At 46.2% G+C, this 21,664-nt stretch overlaps 1 protein-coding gene across 1 annotated transcript in view; it reads right to left on the reverse strand.

Moving 5' to 3' along the window:
* Positions 1 to 21,664, reverse strand: part of Cap (Cbl-associated protein) — a 75,785-nt gene that overhangs the window by 53,946 nt on the left and 175 nt on the right. The window contains exon 2 of the mRNA XM_077423219.1: positions 20,564 to 21,643. Coding sequence (XP_077279345.1) covers positions 20,564 to 20,659 — 96 coding nt within the window. The 5' untranslated portion in view covers positions 20,660 to 21,643. The remainder of the gene's footprint in view (positions 1 to 20,563; positions 21,644 to 21,664) is intronic.

A 21,664-nucleotide genomic window follows, 5' to 3' on the forward strand; every position in this document is an offset into this window, starting at 1 on the left:
ATTTTAAAAGTATGAGCAGCGAGAAGTAGTTAAAATTTCGTAATTAAATAAAAGTGTCGTAATATATGAATTTCGCATTAATTTATAATCCAATCTTCGCGCTTTCACGAAATATCAGAGGAGCAGAAATTTCTCCTCGTTTCTCTATAGCTCGTTTTGGTCACCCCACGACGAGACAAATTTTTTAACGAGAAGAAAGCCGTATATTAATTACCGCGCAACTTTGGAGTAAGATGCATCCGAGAGCTGCGGAAAGAAAACTGCACACAAATAAATTATGAGTTATTACCCTTTAATCGATCACTTGTATCTCTGGAAACAGTTCGCGACGCAAGTTTCTCCCGCTGTTGTTAGCGAGGCGCGCATTAATTATAACTCGATCGAAGATGCACTACGTCGGAACGACGACAACGACGACGAACTTCGACCATTAGCCGAGTGGGACTCGCGGGGAAACGAGAGGGACGGAGGCAAATCGTGGTGTGGCATTCAAAGGAGACAGGAAGAAAGGACCGACGTCGGTCCCCTGAAATGCATTATGCATTCGGCTAGTTCCTCGCTTCGACTAAGGAAGGTTGAAGGCTTAATTAGAAGGCAGACTGGAGGAAAGCAATTAAACTCACTGCGCCCGGAGGCAGGAAAAACAGATCGCGATATAAACGTCGGCGTCGTTGTTTGACTGGCGTTCGCTCGTCCGTTTGACATCCCTCGCAACTTCTAGCCTTTAAAACGGTAATTGTACGCGAAACGATGAATCGGTCGGTTTTCCAGATTTTTATCGCAGATCTCAATTTTGAATCATTTTTTTAGATTTCTACTTTTCGTTTCAAATTTAATAGGACATATGTTCTATGAGGCAAATCTCGAATTGAATTCATATTTAAATTCCAGAATCTTTCCAGGATACATCTCTGTAGGATATTTTTCCAGGAAGATTCGTGCAATCTGTTCGAATTCGACAATGCCTCGATACATTTCGCACGAAGTACGTTTGTCGCATCGTGTATTTTTAATAGTGCCGATCGCAATGTATGATCCATTACGATAATATTGGCATTCTGTGTAAATATCCATATAAATTTGGTTTGGATAGTCACGTTTCGCGGGTATATTTATGCAATATCCAATATTCCAGCCGCGAAATCCACTCGATGCGCGCCATCGATATCGCATGCATATTCGCCGCTCGCTTAAAACGTTCAATAAAGTGTCTTATAAAAATGATCAAAAAAAAAAAACTATGAACTAAAATATAACGTCGAAAACATTTTATATTCGGCACGCCGAATAGTTTTTCAAGAAAAATTCACATCGGCACACGTGTAGCTAATGGAACAATAACAATCCTGGAGGATGTAAAAAGAATAAAAGGTAATGGCAAACGTAGCAAATTAAATTTACTTATCTCGTTCAAAGGAACGAAAAACTGAAAAGTCAGACAATTAACTTAGTATTTAACTTAGTTTTTTTTATTGACTTCACACGCAAACCCGTTGTTAATTCGACGAAACAAATTCCATCTCTCCACCCTTTCCTTTGAAAGAGAAAACTCTGCTATTCTGTTTGCGTTTTCTGAAAAAAGCAGAAAATTTTGACGGAATATCTCACCCACCCCCACACGCGCCATTCCCTATCACGCTGCGAGAATGCTGTCATTCACCCGATGCGCCTGTTTTCCGCCCTACGACGAATTCTTACTCGAACTATGAAGCGTCTCAACGAATTTACCAGCGAAAATTCCGTGCCGCACGTTCGTCAATCTCGCGTAAAAGTCGACTAACTCCTGTGATCGCTAGATGACGAAGGCGACGAGGGCTGCGTCGACGCCCCCTCGAATTATCAGCGTCACACAAACCAGACGCCCGTGTTCTCGGCAGCTTGACAACGGATATTAACCCGCTCTGCGCATTCCGTTGCCGATGTCGCCTGGGTCGTAATTGACGAGCTGAGAGTAAGGACGACGCAACAACGGGAACGAAGCGTGTATCGGCATCATTTGACGTATTCTCGCGCGACGGAGATAAGCAGGATATTCAGTTCCTCAACAAGGACCCATACTTCAATCTTTTCATTAGACAGTGTCCTCTTTATTTATGGAATCAATTCAGTTCGTTCAAACTCGCGTCGAGTGCTTGGCGCGCATGCAAGAAATCAACGACGCCATATGTGACTGGCATTGCACGACCCTCGATTATTTATATCGTTTAGAAAAGAAAGAGAGAGAGAGAGAGAGAGAGAGAGAGAGAGAGAGAGAGAAATCTTATCGACGTGCAGGCTTCTTGTTGAGAGCAAAGTGAAGGTAAAATTTTATGAGAGATAGAAACTTGGTTTTTCGATCATTTCTACGTATTTCACACAAGCAAGTATGAAAGAAAACAACTTACCCTTTGCGGTAATTTATTACAAAAATATGATTTTAATTATTTATAAACAACGTGACCAAGAAATTCCTTTTCGTCTCTGCATGCAATAAATTAAAATCCAAACTCCTGCGCAGACCAGAATATAACGGCGGATTAGTCGCGATGATTCGTATCGGTAACCGACCCTGCGTTCGGCCGGCCCTATAATAGCCGCGGATTATGTCGTATAGGCTGGGCTAAGTCTCTAATTAATTTCTACACCCAATTTTCCGATCTGCCACCGTGATTTATTATTGCGTTACGTATCGCGGCTCACATCGCGTTAAATCACTCTTGCGTCTTGTCCGAAGATACAGCCTCAATCACGAATGTTTTAACGCACGTTGATGAATAATGGCATAAGCCTACTCTTGACGGCTCAGCTTCGCACGATTCTCAACGCTCGTGAACGCATTCACGTGTCGGAAATCGTTAGCGCGAAAGCGAAAACGCGTCGGTGAGGTAACTTCGTTTAAAAATACAGCTCGGTCGAGCCGCGTGGCTTTCGCCCGCTGGTATATAATTTCAATGAAAGCATATTTTGCGGTCATCGAGTTCTTTGACGTTCGCTTCTCGATACCGCCACCCCGGTGACCTTCGATCGATGAGCTTGCACGAAGCTTTCCGAATTCAAAATAGCCACGCTGGCCGACGCGTACGTCTCAAGTTTCTCTCGAACATTTCGGGTATCACGCATTTGCCCTGCTAGAGTAAATTGAAACATTTTCATAAAATTTGTATAAAACAAGTATTCGGGGTGAGATAAAAACACTACTGAAAATTTACTTTTCACGACCTCGTCGGTTATCTTCGGCAGTATTTTCGATTTCGCGTTTTAAAAGATCATCTTTAATTGAACATCGAAAAGATCGATCGTTCCCAACGCTGGGTCAAGCCGATCCTATCTCGATGTCACCTGCAAGTCGCCCGATAATAAACCTCTCACAATAGTGACCCGCACTCCGCACTCGGCTTGCGATCGATCGCGCTATACCGTTTTTAGTCGACGTAAATTCACTGCGCTTTACAAAGCGAGAGTATGGTCCGTCCTTTTGGCGATGTTAAAAAATTTTCTTCGGCATAAAGCGAACAGCTGAGTGAATAAAAATTAGTCGAGACGAGAAGATGAAAAACGGGATGAAAATATGATTGAAGCAGCAAAAGAGATGCATAAAGTTTCGATATTGCGGCGAGCGTGTTTTTACCGATAAAACACTGATGCGCTATCCGGAAAAATTCGCGTATCTCCTTAATAGCGATGTAATTTACGATGTTTCAGAATTTAAGAACATATTCAAAGCATGAATTTTTACACGAAAAACGTAAACTTCGGCCAGTTATGTAAATTTCTAGATATTGGTCTGTTCCTTCTGACTACGCACTTTCTACATTCGTTTTTATTCTTTTTTTCCTCCTGTTCTCTCAATGCGTGCTTTCATTCTAAGTATATAGGAAGTGTGAAAGAGTACGACTCGAGTTTTAATGGGAAAGAGAATATAAGAGAAATAAAGACGCGATATTTTCCTTTATATACCTAAAAGCTTTCGTCCGCTTTTCATTTGCCGATGACGCGTGCTTAAAAATGAGACACCGTTATCAGTAAAAATGTTAAATCGTGATGTAAAATTATACATGTTCAATAACAGCGTAGCTGATCTCAAACGGTTTCCAATAACAACCGTTTTGAACGGAAATTTGATCAATATCTTGATTATAATTATTTTAATATCTAATGAACGTTTTGACATTTCAATGAAGAACAATCGACACCAAATCGGCCAAAAACTCATTTTTTAACACGTGATTTAACATGTCATTTAACACGTTCAATTTTACTTCTCGTGATATCTGTCTCGCTCTGTCTCTCTATATCTCTCAAAAGATCGCGAAGTTCGATCTCGTAGCGAGCGAACCTTTGCGCACTTTACTCGCCCACCACTCACCGCGTGTTTCCTCCCGTATTTTCCCGTGGACTCGTTTTACTCGATTGATTTTCCGGCGAGCTTTCCCCGCGCCGTGTCACCAACGCAACGGTCCGATTTCGCTCTTGTCGCGGCGGCGTCGCGACGCTCGTTTACCGTCGCGCGCGCAATCGCATATACCTCTTCTTATCTACGAGAGTGAAACGGTATTGCGACACCATGCACGTGAACGCGCGAGTCGCTTTTCCGTCGGGATGAAAATATGAAATAGTCTCGCAACCAGCCGCGCGCGTGTATTTCGTGGCCGATGGCGCCGGATCTGGCCGGTTCACTGAGCGAGGTAGGACCGCGACCGATGGATGCCTAGGACAATATTAGAATCGGGATCTCGACGCGGTCTCGTATATACTCTCTGCCTCGCACTCTCGCCGGTTCGCACCTCGTCTGTCTCTTTCTCTCTTTCTCGCGCCTCTCGTCTCGATCTTGGTCCATCCCACGCGCTCCCCAAGGCTCCTCATCTTCCCTCCGTGTCGAGCCCGACTCGACGTAATCCCGCGTCATCACGCACGGACGCAACAGCCTTACTGTTAATTATACAACAAAATTTTTATTACTAAAAAATACTCGGGATAAGATATTGCGATATCTTCTCCGAGAAAAAAATCCAAGTCTTTGAATTTATTTTAAAATTCGCCTTTGAATATACAAGACCGTCGTTTCCCAAGCGTTCCGTTGATGTATCAATCGTTTGACTTTGGAGCTATACCTAGCTTTCTACCGGATAATTATGTGAAACGAGACGCCTATTTTTTTTTCTTGGGCGACACATAATACGACCGCGGTCCCTTGCGCACGAGGCCTTCTTAAGCAGGGTCCACATTATCGAGCAGAACCGCGAGCCGAACTTCGCCGCGAACCGATCATGCGTCCACATTATCGAGCCGAACCGCGAGCCGAACTTCGTTGCGAGCCGATCATGCGTCCACATTGTCGAGCCAACGGGCTCGCGCGAGGCTCGCGAACCTCGAATCGAACATCAGTGCGAACCATCGCGTACTCACCCCACGAATTTACAAGGATTTTGATGATACGCGGTTTGGCTCGCAGTGTCCCACCAAAAGTCGGTATTTCGACGAAACATCAAAAGATGCTATTTATGATCAGATTACACGCTTTGTCGGGTGGTAGACTGGTAGTCAAGCTTCGAGCTAGACAAATAATGACAAAAAACAAAAAATGAACGATGAAAGAAAACGTGAGTAATTGCCCAGTCGCTGTATTTGATTCTATCCACGTATGTGCAGTCTACACGTCTACTGATAGACAAAATGGAATGGTCTGATAAAAAATGTTTAAAATTAATTAGTGATTATGAGCAGAAAAGATTATTATATACGGGACGCTAAAAATCCCGAACATTATAACAATTAAAAAAATGCATATTTATATTTACAATCGTATTTTTAACGTTGCAATATATATTATAAATTTATTGCGTATTTATCATAGATTTAGAGTATGTGTTTATGCAATATTAAATATAGTTGTAACCACTCTAAATATATAGTTTTATGGTTTGAAAAGGAATTAAGCTTTGAATACAAGAAATAATAAAAGCACGCATATGTATACACATATTTAGTCGTCTTTTCCTGTTTTCATACTTTTTTTATAAGAAGAAACAAGTAAAGAACTCGAATGTGATAGTGACATGTGATAGTGACAAAAAGATGACGACATTATATTGGCATCTCTGCAAAAAGAAAAAGCAAAAATAAAAAAAGTATGGAAACAGGAAAAGAGGTGAGTGAATATATGTATATGTGCTTTTATTATTTTTCTGTATTCAAAACTTAATTCCTTTTCAAACCATAAAACAAAATTTAGAATTAATATTGCATAAACATACTCTAAACCTGTGATAAATACGCAATAAATTTATAATATATATATTGCAATGTTAAAAAATACGATTGTAAATATAAATATGCATTTTGCATACATGTATTAAGAATTTATATAAATTTTATTATAAATTTCAATACGAGATTTAACTCCAAAAAATTTTAACTCATGTTCGCGGTTCGCGATGGAGTTCGATTTGAGGTTCGTCTGCAAGTTCTGCTCGAGATTCGGTTCGGGGCTCGGTTCGCGGTTTGGCTCGATAATGTGGACCCTCCTTTACATTTCCGTTACACGTCGCACGTGCGTGTGGAAGGCGAGCGTGCAGGCTCGCGTTCCACTTATTCACGTACACGCGCGTGATACTTTACGCGTTGGTTATCGTTCGGTGTACGTATACGCGATTGCGTATATATTCATTCGATATCGTGGAACGCACGCCTCGCAACACGACCTCGATCGAGAGATCGTTATGCAGATAACGATTCGCGGCTCCTAATCGCGAGACAAGCGCTTGCAATTCTACGTAAGAGAGGCCCCTTCTCCCGCACATGCATCATATAACGCAACGTTAAGATAGACCGCGAAGATTTCGGGTCAACGATATCAGGTGCATGCGAAATAAGGCGATTCGCGCTATTCGGCACATGGGTGCGCCGCGGCCGCGAGGTGCGACAGACGCAATTTTTTATGCGCCGTAGGTCAATGTTAATGGACGCAGCTAGTTGGCCTTAGCCTTTTGGATCCCGGCAAGACGGCAAGAATAACGAGCGCTCACGCCGATGCCGGACACGTCCTCGTCGGAATCTTGCCGACGACGACTTAATTTCCTTCGTGACATTTATAGAAGCAAATGATGACACGTGTAGTATCTTCATTTTAATGAGCATTATTAGACGGAATTAAGATGGAACCTTCGGAGGATGATACTCTTTATTGCATTATTATGATTTTTTTTTTTTCGATAATGGTGATATTGTTCTGCAATTATATAAATTTTAGTACCGTTCATCAAACATTACGTCTCGTAGATAAAATGTTATGTATAAAAACGGAGCACAATCGAGACATCTCCGAGAGGACTCGGTCTGTAACAGCCGCGCGTGTTTTCGGACAGTATCAGGCTCCAGATTGCAAATCTGGAATTAATTAGCCACAATCGCCGCTCCTGTTACGACATTAATCGTAAACCGAGAGGCGTTGGTTATACTATCCGAGTTTCTTGCGCGCTTCTCGTGTCTTATATACTCCCGTCCGTTTGCATCACAGAAGCCTACTTGAATCATCAGCGACGTCAGCCACCAGTGTACTGAACGTTCGCAAAAAGAAGTCAGGCTGTGGCAGAATCCTACTTGGCGACGATAAATACGGATACACGGTCCGATATGCAAAGTGTATAAGAAACCCATCGACATTGTCACTCGAGATTAACGATTTAGTCGCGAAGCTCCTTTCGATCGAATACGCGCGACCCTCACGTTTCTAAATCCCTTTCCGGAAAAAAAGAACACTGCCCTTCGGGGCAGATCCCGCAATTTGAGAACCTCTGGTGCAGCGGATAACAGCTCGGATTCCAACCTGGGTGGTCAGAGTTCAAATACCGCCCGTCATCTCTCCCGAGTTTTCTGATACACGCGCCCATAGTTCCACGGTGATTCAAAACTCGCTTTAGCCTCCGGCTTCCCGGGCTGTCGATAAACATCGATGTGTCGCAACATTTTCGAAGCTGTCGCAACTTCGGACATTGAAAGCTATACGCGAAGTCGTTGCGCGGAAGATAAGGCGTCATCCCGAATCGCTCTCATCGTCTTTTCTTATACTTTATCGTTATCCGGCGATTGACAAATACCTCTCTTCCGACAAGATTATCGAAATCCTGTAAAAAAAAATCTGGCAGGCTTGAAAGCGTCGCACAGCGACGTTTTCTCCCTGCAAACCGAGAATCGCGCTACACTTTGACGTAACTCCGCGCTTCTAATGGATGTCTGCATACATTGCGCAAACGCAATTAGAGATTTGGCGTGGCGGCGGCGGCGCGGGAGGTCCGAACAAGACCGCAATCAGGAGGTATACGTGACTTTCACTTGACGTCGTTGCCGCCGACATGCGAAAACGCGGAGGCCTCGCGTAGGACGCCGCGCTCGCCGCCTCATCTTCCCGGCTTCCCGCGCGGTATTATCTCGAGGCAGAGGGGGTTGCAAGGGCCTTCGGGGATAATGGCGGTTGTTGGAGCGGGTAAAGATCAATTCGTCCGGGTAATAATGCCGGGCGGACACACGCGACGCTGAGCGGAGCGCCGAAGGAGACCGCCGCCGTCGCACCGCCAGCCGCTGCACCGAATATTGACGTTATCGAGCGGCGAACTGGGCTTAACTCTTAAGAGGCGGACTTTCACGACGGCGAGCTATTTATAAGGGCACGGCCGCGAGAGCATGTTTTTATTAACGATATGAATACTGTCTCCGGGTTCGGTGCACCGCGCCAGGCAAAACCCTTCGTTCGCTCGATTAGCTCTCACAATCAGTCGCATTTAGATAAAGAGCTCGGCGTGACAATCTCTCTCGTGAAAGGCGTCCCTATTCTGTTTTATATATATATGTATATATATATATATATATATTTCTGTATATATTTCTGTATACTCTATTTTATTTATTCTCATTCATATCTCTGCGTTTTCTGCCTCGTCTACAACTCGTTACACTCTTTGAGCCGCATTACGGCCGCATTGACGTTACACGACGCGCGAGCCAGCTGCAGGGAGAGGTACTCAGGCTCAGGAACACAATAAGCGAATGAAGCTTTTACGGATGGCCTTGCCTCGAAGAACGCGGCCTCGATCAATATTTTTTTCCAAGGTGTGTGCGCGCGTATGCACGGAGCAAACAGTTGGTGCGCGCAAATATTTGCGGAGCTATATACTTTCGCGATATACCCTATTCCGAAGTGGAGAACGTACACCGATTCTGTATCCGGGCCGGATCTAAAAAGGTTTTGATTTATATCCGGCGTGCGTTCCGACGAATCGCGGGATGTCTTTGCGTTTTTTCCAATCGCGCCTCGGGTTACTCGAGTCTCATGACGGAGAACGTGAGGGATGCGCCCCGACGACGCGACGTCGCCAGGCGCTTCCGTTACACTTCGCCTTCGCTAATCCCGTCGTTCTCTGCCTATTAATCGCCGACGTTCTCGGATCGGGCCTTTTTGCGTACGCTGGATGATTATATCCTGCGTGTTCATCGCCGATAAATAGCAGCGTCTGCTTCCCGAGTAGCGCCGCGAGCCACTCGGCCCTCGATTGAGAGAGAAGCCCCCGGCTCTCGCTCGGTGCTCGCTCGGCAATTAAAGCCTCGGGCGTTCGCTTGAGTTACGATTGTTACGGAATTGGAGGCACCTTTCGAAGGAACGTAATCCCCGCCGGCTGGCTGTGGGCGAGAGAGAATCCGGTTCCGCGGAAACTATATTCGCGACATTCGTCATACGAACGAAAGGTCCCGCGAGATAAAGAAAAAAGAAAGGAGAACTGGGTCAGACTCCTTTGATTCGAGAGATAAATGGTCGGCTTTTACGTAGGAATCATATATTCTCCGAGATCCTTTTCAAAGATTCGCTCAACGCCAGACCCGTTTATAATCTGGATTAATTCTTATCTCGCGAGCGACAAGCGCTCGATCTATTTTTCCTTAATGTGCTATTTTTCTTTCTTTGGCGCGCGCGTAATCGCAAATCGCAAATCTCGTTGGGATAAGCGTACCTTTTTCCGATACGTGCTCGGCAAACAGGCCCACTGTGCGTAACTCGTGTGAACCATTGTGAATGAATTTTCTCGATCGCGATCTCGCTCCTCTCAGCCTCTCGCGCGATTGTATATCTCCGCGATGGTACTCGGCTCGCACAAACGCGCCGCGCACTTTCTTAAATCATCGTTGGGCACGATCTGGCAGTATAACGCCGGATGCAATTTTGTCTCCACCAGTTGATGTACGGTTTCACTCTCGAATTGTCTCGCCTCGGGATTGCGAGAGCTGACAATTCTCGGTTTTCCACCTCGAAAAGGAAACACACGCACGCGCACGTCTTGAGTGTCGAAATCGCGCTCGTTTCTCTTATTTAACGTCACACGGATGTTGAAGCGAGAAATTTATCTATCCTCGGCCGCGCCGCCTAATCTCGAGACGCGCACTTCGAATATTCCACGACCGCCTCGCGAGCGTGGACTTCCGCGTTTCTCGGCCGCGCGCGACGTTTTCCCGGACGCTCTCCGACTCGACGCGCGGTGGTATCTCGTATACGCATAGCACAGAGCTTTCCCTGTTTCCGAGCGGTGAAAAAAAAAACCGCTATCGAGTCCCGCACCATCGATAATGACTCAGGTGTCCGTTTCCGCTTTGAAATCGTTCGGTACATTCATCGTATTCCTTTTATCAGCGTCACTCTCGCGTTTCTCGGCACTGACGTCGAAACAACGACGCAAATTTCGATAAGGCGTCCACAGTCTCCCCGTTTTCCGCCCCGCTCGTCCACGATATGTCGATAGCGCGGAATTAAAAGTCCATTAATAATACGGCAGATACGGGATCGAGGTACGCTCCGATAACGAGCGCGCGATCGCGACGTCGACGATTACGCGGTCTGAAGGAACACGTGCGCCTCGAACGAACGGCGGCGGTCGGAGCACGTCTCTCGATCGCGCGCGGTCGAGGAATCGCTGCCACACTGGCCCAAGAAACGGCGGCACGGCTGCTTCGACGCGGCGAAGGCATATGGGACCCTCAGGCCCGTACCAGCGAGGCTCTATCGAGACTCCGGGAAGGAAGAATGGAGCCCGTGGAATGCTTGGAGAAAGATAACGCGTTGAATAAAAAGATTTCACAGGATAATTTCGGTCGGACCTGTTCTTCAAAATTCTCGTTATAAACCTATTTCAGCTTTGAGGTATTTGATATCGACACTTCATATCAAAAGGTTTTGTGATCAAGATAGTAACAATGGAAAAGAGATGAAATCTCGTGAACGATGAAATTTTCGATATTAAGAAAGGACCGGAATCCTAGTTCCAAAGGATGCGAAAGGGGATAATCAAAATTTTTTTCCGGTTCTCCAATAAAATCTTCAGGGTCATTCGCGTCGCTCACGGCCCTGGCCGCTAACTCGTTCTACGACGATAAGTATCGGGAGTAGACGACAGGGCTGCGGAGAGGCGTAGCCCGCGCGTTATGCGGGCGTAAGTGAGCGCCTAGCCTCGAAACGGGGCGAGCATGGCACACACTGAACACTCTCGCCGCGGCGCGGGCGCGGGCGAGGGCGAGGGCAACGTCGACGAGGGAGAATGCAGGCCCGAGTGAGTCACTGACTCTCCCGGGTCGGAATGACCGATCAACTAAAGAGCGAGAGGCAGGGGCCCCTCCCGCGCCCGCGGAACGCACGCCACCGCAGACCGACGCGGCCTAACCGCGTCGTCCGTACAACACCCAACCGGGGTCGTATGTTGTACGAGTGGCTCGTCAAAATGCTATTAGCGGCCGTTTGCCCCTGGAGCCCATTCAAAGGCACTTCGCCTTCGCCGCGTCGCGACGAGGTGGCTGACCGTCTCCCTCGTCGTCGATCCTCGAGCTTCGCGCTTTGGGATTACGCCAAAAAGGGCTCTTTAAACCCCAGTGGCCCAGATACCCGCTGACGTAACTGACGGCCCTAAATCGTAACGCGCTCCTTCCTCGCATTTTTTTTTTAGTCCTCGCGTGGTCCTCCGCTCTTGGAGCGGAATTTGTCCGCCTCGAAGAAGAATTTCTTAGCCGACGCGCAGCCGTTACGAAAGCGGACGTGCAATCAAGGCGCAGTAAACCTCTTCGCGAGATTCCTGACACAATGTATGTATATACAAAGAGCGTTCCTTCTCTCCGGGATAAGCGCACCGGGATCGTAAACGCGGGTATCGTGATTGCCCGTCACGGCAATATATTCCCTGACCTTGTCGTTATCGCGCTCGTATAGCGATAGGGAACAAAAGGTGTTATCAGGTGTTTGAAATTGCGCCTTCCATTATTCATTAGAGTCGAGCCCGGGCGGCGCGGCGAAGATCGTCGGCGAATTTATGGCCGGACATCAAACTTATGCTCCGGCGCGATCGAATGCATACAATTGTAACCGTGCCTTCGGCGAATGACGTACCTCGCCTCATCATCCCCGAAGATGTTTCAGTTTTAACGACACCGATATCTTCATTCATTACTATATACCGTCATTATTATAAAGGACTTGGCTATTGTCGTGTGGAGTTGGCATTTCTAAGAAAAGTTTCTGATAATATGTAACGTCTAATATCTAATGGTATAGATCCTTTAATATTTAACAGTGTATATAATTCGAACCTGTCGAATAGCAATCTTAAAATATCGGCGCTTTAACCAGTGCTCCGAAAGATTGCTAACGATATTTAGTATCGAGAGAAAAGATATCGATGCTGGGACGGGGTATTTCTAAGGCCAATGCCGCGACCAGTGGCGTAGCGACGACGCCTACTCTTATGCAGCCCGGTGTGCAGAGCTGCAAGCGTGCTGCGCGAGTCTGCAGGCGGCGGCGGCGGCGGCAGCGCGATCGATTACTTTTACCGGTAGAAAGGAGCAAAGCGCGCGGTGGCGGCGGCGGCGGCGACTCCACCTCGTGTTCTCCAAGATTTCTCTCTCTTCCTCTCTTTCTCTCTTTCACTCGAGAATGTGCTGGGCATATTAACGACAATGGTCGTTGTTGCCGGTGCAAAACACTTATTGTTAGATATTACAAGTTTCTATTGACGTCGCGTGTCGCGCATCGAGGTGCGTTACTTGTCGCCGTTAACGTTAATGTTAGTGCGAAGCTGTTTCCACGCTCGCGCGGCTTTGAACGATGAATCGCGTCTCAACAGCCCCCCGCGTTCTCTCTTTCTATCTCTTGCGGTCTAAACCGCGGAAATGTTCGTATGCAAATAATATGTAATTTGGAATCATCCGACATAAAGTCAAATGCAGCGCTGCAATTTCAATCGTTCACCGCAAACAAGATGTTCGGTGTATTTATATACACACCATGAAAGCACAATTTACATCGAATTAATGTGTAAATATATGCAACTATAAATTTATTTCGTTGCACGTTTCGGTATGTTTCAATGAATATTGCTGTGCCGTTTCGATTGTTCATCAATTATTATTCAGTTGCCAATCGGAGCTCGCGCACGTAATTCAACTCGACGTCAAAATGATTTTCGGCGGATCAGAATGTCGGGCGCGTTCAAAGAGCGATCGACGGTCAGCGCGCGGCGCGTTTGAAATTCCTCCGAGAAGCGAGCGCCCGTACAATCGAATCCATTGAGGCTAACGCATACTTTGCTCCGCGGCGAATATCTATTTTTAACTATAACGTGGCATCCGTGTATATGACTACCGCGGCGCGTCTACCGATCGCGAGAGTACCAAGAGTCAACGAGACTCGTCGTGGATGTCCAGCCGGAGTGTATGTACGCACGCGGTGCAACCACTCGTGAACGGGCGAGTGCGCGCGGCGGGAGATAAGTGCGTGAATTAATGGCCGTTTGCCCCGGGGTCGAAAGGTCTGGTACGCCAAATTGATACCCCGTACAAGCGTACAACGAGAGAGAGAGAGAGAGAGAGAGAGAGAGAGAGAGAGAGAGAGAGAGAGAGAGAGAGAGAGAGAGAGAGCAGACGCAGCTGCCCGTTTCTAATACCCGACACGTAACCCGAGCGTTCGTTCGTCGAATATCTACGCACGCCGGAAAAATTGCATCGAGCTGTTTAACCCTTCACCTCTCCCACTCACACGCTCCACCTATAATGTGCATCCTACTGATCCTACTCTGCGCGCGTTCGGCAGAACGTCGAGCCGGATCGTTCCGTCGACGGATGTCGAAACGAGCTAACGTATCGACGATATATTAAGCACTTTCAATACGATAAAACATCGGAAACGGAATTTCTCGCAAACCCAAGTGAAGTCTGTGCCGTACGCCAGATGGAAACTTGCCGTTAGAAATCAATGTTTTCTCTCGGATTTGCGTACTCGGCAACGAGGAGAGAATTTCTCCATGGTACTTGAAACAAAAGTAATAATTAAATCAAGTTTGATCTAAGAAACGCGCGAGCCAGGCTCATTTGAAATGCGACACGGCGCGACGCCGCGAGAAGTGCGCGAGGAATAATAAGGTATGCCATAATTTATTTGCTTTCATAATAAAGTCCGTTACTCGAGCTCCGTGGATGAGCGCGTTTAGTTTGACTTGGGCGTTACGACGAGCGAAACAATGACGTATTGCGGTGGTGCAACGACTGTACCCGTGTTGCACGTCTATTTTCGTTGGATTTAACCGCCGTCACCGCCCGACATAGCGGATAAGCTATCCGCGCGCGCTTCACGGCAGATCGAAAATGCCGCGATTATTTATATACATTCGACATACGTTCCGCAAGGCGAGTTAAAGAAGCCCCAAGATGTTCCACGAAATTGCTACGAGTGAGAGGAAAAAAAATATGCGCGTGAATTAAATCGGCGATCTCCGCCAGAAGCGGTAGCGGAGCGACCGGTGTATGTACGTATGAAGTTTCACTTCTGGTACACCTTTCATCAAAATGGAAAACAGGAAACGCGAGGATATGCGCAATGCCGTCGACCGAAGCTGGAAATTCTGCTCAGAGTTTACGTTACACGAGTTACGAAGTGACGACGCAAGAAACGGGACACCCCGGCCGTCGGATTCTCGCGAGCTTCTCGGCAACGCAAACACGAGTCGCGCCAACTAATTCGCTCGGTAAAAGGTCGGATTTTGACGGCGGAATTCCCCGTTCCTCGAAGTCGATTGCACGATCTCGGTTTTAGCGGAAAGGAAAAGGGTCTAACAGAGGCGGCGGACGTTTTATATCCTCGCGCGAGCATTACAACGCGGCGCGGCGAACATCGGGAACGCAACCGAAGGAAATCGCGAGAGTAGGATTCTGGAACGGGGCCAGGACGGTTGCTAGGACCTGAGATCGGCCTTAAAGTGGAATTTCAGTTTCCTCGTGAAATGTGTCGCTCCTGGCCGATAACGGTCTTATTAACATTTATAGCGCGGATTTAACGGCGCGTTCGCCGTAAATTTCGCAACTCCCTGATCCCGCGGAAAGCACGCAGGAACAGCCGTTTTTCCCTTTAATCCTTGACGACGCGAAATTGGTACGCGTCACTATTCGTACATTTTACAGGCCGAATTATATAGAGCAAAGTATTTGTAAAAACCACGTACAATTTTAAATGAATAACTTTGGACATACACGGTAAACGTACGTACGCGATGAACGGCATTTAAAAACTTGGTTTCTGAAGTTTCCGTACGTATACTTGATATTAGTGTACGTTAGTAGTTAACGAATTAAAAAAAAATGTATTTTTATTTCTTCTAATACGCTACATTGCGACAAAGTTTGAAGAATTAAACTTTTAAATACAATTTGCAAGGCCCGTTCATCACGTACACATCCAAAGTTATTAAAGTTTAAAATTGCATACCGATATTTTGTAAATATTCCGCATTTATAGTTGAAGGTGCGCGAAACGCGAGCCATCGACGTAAAAATTGCGCAGCCAGCGACGTACTCATCTTGAGACATATAAATTAGGCTATATGCGGTACAATTGTTAGCGCTCGGCTCGCAATAGCCAACAGGGTCACCGTGTTAATCAAGACCACCGGCAGGACGGAAGAACAGCGGGACGCAGCCTTTAATCCATTTGCGCTCATGAGCATAAAACCGCCTCCATTGTCAACCGCGGGCCATTCCGGCGCGAACGAACCGCAGGCTGACAAAAAATGGCACACGCCTCGCAAAGATCATTTGAGGTTCTCGAGTCCCTCCGACCATTTTTCATTTCGTTATTACAACGATCCGTTCTGTCTCTCTCTCGCCGGGAATAAATCTTGATTAAATTAATTTCGTTCGTCCGCTCGCCGCGTTACGGCTCCTTCACCAATTACACTCGGACGCTTATGCAGTGTTCTCCCTTGATTGAGAGAGAGAGAGAGAGCGGCTCGCTCGTGTACAAAGGATTAAAGAGACCGCCAACGCAAAAACGGATGGAAAAAAGCGTCGGCGTAATGCGCGCGAGAACGAGGCTTTGGACGATGACTTCCGCGGTAACGACCTGGCAAAGGAAAAGGGAAAAAGGAAAACGGAAAAAGAGGGGAGACGTCGCGCAACGCCAATCAACCGAGAACCGGTGTGTCGCGGGTTTGCCTTTCGCGGTGCGCAACGACGTGCGCTAATTGTGGTACGAGACGCTCCTCACGTTACACATTGAGGTTCGTACGATTGCGTCACGGATGCGTGCCAGTTTCTGCCTACGTGCGGCCTTGACACGCGATGTCAATGTCGCGCGATACTCTTCCGTTTTCGTTTTCCTTCCGCGGTTCGTCTTCCGCCTTTGAAATGCAACTCGATTAGTCGAGATAATAATTTTTAAGAACATGGACAAAAAGTCATCTTATCCCTACATCTATAGCCTTGGCCAAAATTATTAGGCACCCTCATCATCACCATGTTGTACTGAATACCAGGAAAGACTTCTATTGTTTAAAAATTGTTTAATAAATTGGATAAAAATAAGAGAAAATTGTTGGAGCTAAGTGATGATTTATTTCTCTTCCAAAAGTAAATGTTATTTTAAAATACTTTATTTTAATAGATTTCCTAGTAAAGTTTTGGCTAAGACTGTATTTGTCTTCTTATCAAGAAGTACAAATAAAAAAAATGAGCTTTAGTTTTTACCATCATGCTCCATCGATATCAAACGCGTGTGTGTCCCGTTCTCATTCTCGCTAATCTTATTATTTGCTTGGGTTGTACCTTGCTTTTATTCTCTCTCAAACTCACACACCATCGCTCACGAAAACGTGGTGATGGGTACGTGATCGCAATATATCGAACTCCGGCGCTCGTGCGCTCGCTAAGTCTAAATGCAGCGAATTAGTCATTCCTGCGGGATCGACTCCTCTTAATTCGCCGGCGACGATATATATCCCGTGTACCCTCGACGCGATACGAAACAGTACGAAACGTTAATGCCGAACGCGTGCTGCTCGCTCAAGAGAGGATAATTTTCTGCACAGACGGCACTGATAAGTGCTTAGACGGGCCGTATGTGAAAGAACGTCGTTGTACCACTTCGTCGAGCAACATTAACCGATCGGGTGAAGCTAAGCCTTGAATTTAAGCTGTGTACACACGATGCAAGCGCGCGTAATTCTCGCGTCAGTGCTCGGCGGCAGCAAACTTGAGATCGCACGAAAGCGTTACAACAATGAACATAATAAATCACAATAAATTATAATGGAACATAATAAATTTTCCCTAAACTTGTAAATTTATGTAACCCCTTCGCGTGTTCGTTTATAGAACGAATCTCTTCTTTATCGATCTGAAAACACGGAACAATTAATCGAACAATTAATCTGAACGCGGGACTTAATCGAACGTTTAAACGTCGTAAATGTGTTGCGAGATACACGCTCTGATCCTTGAGTAAACCTCAAGACTATCGTTATCGGAGGAAACTCGGTGAAAATACCGACGCGCGATGATAGAGAACATGGGGTCTCGCCGAGTCGAAAATATACTGCAAACTGCCGCAATTTTAGCGCGATCTTTGACCCACGTCTATATAGGCTAGGGAGGAATATGTTTCCGCGTCCCGAGCTCGAAGCGTTATATTCGCGTCACGCGCACGATACGCAGTTCAAACAAAGTTCTATTTCACGGCGCGCGCCGCAATTTGCGCGCGCGTAGCGTTTATGAATCATTTGCCGCGTCACAACATCACCTACGTTACATAACAAAAGGTCGCGTGTCGTGTTGTACAGCGGCGGACAAGCCGCGCGTGAGAAATATCCTCTAAAACTGAACACCAAACAAAATTTTTTTCCAACGCGATTCTACGAGCGCGACAGGCCATCACTCGCAACGTGGCGGGATCGAAATTCGATTAGTCAGAAATACTGCCGACTACAATCTTAAAATATAGCGGGCTACATCAAGCCTCAATCCCTAAATAGACATGCAGATAGGCAGATCGGAATTTAATTCCAAGAACGTCGGCTTGAGAATCGCGGACGCTTGCGAGAACGTTTGACATTCGTCAACAACACTGTTAAATATTAAAGGACAAAATTTCAACCAATATCTTGAGTTAAATAACATTTGGTTATTGCTAACTACCGTGTACGTCAAAACTTATTATTTTAACACAAAACAGAATTATTAATTCCATTGGTTCAGTTAAATTAACGATATATCGAATAGGAGCAGCGACCTATAGAAATGATTAAAAATAACTCAAATTGAGTATAATTGGACACTACAAATTTAATAGTAGATCAATTTTAACTGCGCAGAAAAAGAACGATTCCGAATGGTTCCGCGTGCTAGAATCGTGAGATCGCCATTCTTCCACGCCTTCGCTCCAATTCGCGTTATCTTTATAATCAACGTTAGACACGTGGTCGGATCGATAAGGGAAAATTACGCGCTCGAACAGAACGAGATTCGCCGGTATTATAGAGGCACGTGGCGGCAGGTAGAACGAGGCAAGAAAGTCACGTCAAGGCTCTTGTCGTCGACCTTCGCCGTGGCTCGATCAAATCGTAACTATCTGAAATCGTAGCTAGTAGTCTTCTTGTGATTATGCAATACGCACGTTGAATATATAAATCACCGATCTCATTTTAATTTACCGTCGAACAAACGGGAAGCCGCGTTTATATCTCGCTTGGATTTTCTAATCGCGCATTTAAAAATTACACAACTCCTCTCTCGCTGTTAAATATTAAAGGATAAAATGTGGGCTAATACCTTGAGTTAAATAACGCTTCGTTATTTTCAACTATGTGTGTCGAAATTTATCATTTTAACGCAAAACAGTATTTTAACTTCGTTGGCTTAATTAAATTAGCAGCATGTTAAGTAGAAGCAGCGGCGATCTATAGGAATGGTTATAAAAATGACTCAAATTGAGTATAATTTGACGCTACGAAATTAACAGCGCTGTACTATTCTGCATATATAAACTAATATCTTTCTAATCAAAAATATGAAAAGTTTCTATTCTCATAAATTAAAAGAATTGTCCGTAGAACAAAGTCTGCACGTAAGTAGATCCGCAATGATCGCGAAGAAAATTACGGCGGCGAGTTGGAGAATCGCGCGATATTTCGTCTTGAATATGTAACATAATTATCTTCGTGAAAACAAGAAATAGGACGTATACTTAACTGGAAGAATCGTTTATAGAATGATGGAGCTGATACGAAAAGTGGGTATACACGGATTTGCGGTGGTCGCGAGGAAAATTACGCGCGCGCGCGCAGTGGCGCGTTCAGTGATAATTAATATAAAAGTATACCGCGCGACACGCGGGGCGCCGCGGATCAATGCAACTTTTTCCACTCGCGCGATTATCTCTTTTCACCGCTCACGGTGATAAACGGGGTAAGCCTAAGATAGGACCTAAATTGGATAATATATAGCGAGTAGCAGAAGCTGCGTGCGTTCTCTCAAGCGTCTTTCTCTTTTCTCCCATTTTTTTTCTTTATATTTTTCCCCGCAATCTCACGGCGCTTTCGCGAGGAGCGCGACAAACTCCGGCGGAGATATAATCCGACGGATAAATTCAACGAGTCGAATGTTGGTCGGCGTTAATAATGCGACGAGTCGGAAATGCGGATTGAGCTATATATACGTGTAATGCGATATTTGTTAATTAACGATTTTAGCGCACGATGCCTTCGTCAAATATTCAAATTCGGGATGTAATATAATTATGATTACATATACTAACTCCACTCTGCATCACGCATTGCGTCGCACATAAATTACACGACTGACGCGCCCTGATGCTTAAAAGCAAGCAAATAATTACTATCGTTAATAACAATTAACATCATGCGTGGAATGATCAGACATACAGTATTTCGTTATGCAATAATTATAGTTTTATGCAATGTCTATATATATATATATATATATATATAATTATAATGTTATCGTTTGTACATACATCATTTTATCAAAAAATACAATCCGCTCCGTACATGCGGGTACATGATCTATGATCTATGTTCAAGATAATCTTGCAAATATATATTCGTTTAAAAAATCGCGCGATCACGTGAAACGCGAGAGGAAACATTTTACGCAGATATAACGTTCAGGCTGCGATCTTTCAATGACGAAAAAGCACAATTATTTCGATTCCGCGATCACGTGACCGCGAGACAGAATGTATCGGTGATAGTACCGATAGTGCGATACGTTCACTCACCCTGGAGATGCGCAGGGGTTGATGCGTGTCGCAGCCGCCGTGCATGCGGAAGCCCCAGGGGGACCCGCCGTAGAGGGTGACTTCCCTCGCGCTCATCCCGCGTCGACACCCCCGCTCGCACCGTCGACACGCGCATCCGGTCTTTCCCGCGTCGCGTCGCGTAATAATCGTGTTATGCGCGGCTAAGTTCGCGACACTCGAGCCCGCATCGCGCGGACAGCCGCGCGGGGTGGGGGGGCGAGACGACGGCGACGCTTCTCGGCGTGGCGTAACTCCGGTCCGGCGACGCGAAATCAGGCGCGAAATCCCGTCGTCGTCGTCGTCGTCGTCGACGTCGTCGACGACGGGCCCCGCTTACGCCCACCGATGCAAAACGCGACGTTAAATTGCACGCACGCACGTACACACGCACACGCGCGCGACCCACGCTCGTTCGTGGCTCGCGTTGAACTGACGGCGCGCGTCCTTCCTCCCACCCTCGCCATTACGCCCCCGCGCGCGTAGTAATCCGCGCGCGTACGCGCGCCCTCTCGCCCTCCCCGCCGTACTCCGCGGGGGTGCGTGGCCTCCCCAGGACCAGGACCGCAATTCGGAGCAGGCTTCTCCCGTCGCCCCGAGCAGAATTTCTCTCTCTGCCTCGCGATTTTCTCGGAATCGTTTGGCGAGATCATTCCTGGAATTTTGCTTTTATTATACGTAGAATCTCTCTTTGACTCTCGTTGGAATATTTTCTCGAGAGAGGAAACGATTCGCCGCAATATACGATGTTCTGGTTTTTTAGGCCCAGAGTTCTCCAACCGGTATTATATACCGTCTTGGCGTCTTCTATATCCCGCACACGCGCTTTTATTTTTTCCTTTTGCGCTTTATCGTTGATCTCCACACGACGCATATTAGTCTTTCAACATTTTCACGGGCGATCACACAACACTGACTACCGCCCGTTTATCACGGATTCCCTCCTGCCCCCTCCCATCGAACGAAAAAAGAACTTGTTACGCGCTTCGATATAGTCCTAGAACAACTCGTTCTTTTTGTTTCTTTGCCGCAAAAGCGACTATCCTTATTCTTCTTGATGTCCTAGAAAATAAAACATAATGT

This window comes from Temnothorax americanus, unplaced genomic scaffold (assembly GCF_048541705.1).
Source record: "Temnothorax americanus isolate GAGA-0224 unplaced genomic scaffold, ASM4854170v1 Scaffold11, whole genome shotgun sequence".
Classification (NCBI taxonomy): Eukaryota; Metazoa; Arthropoda; class Insecta; order Hymenoptera; family Formicidae; genus Temnothorax; species Temnothorax americanus.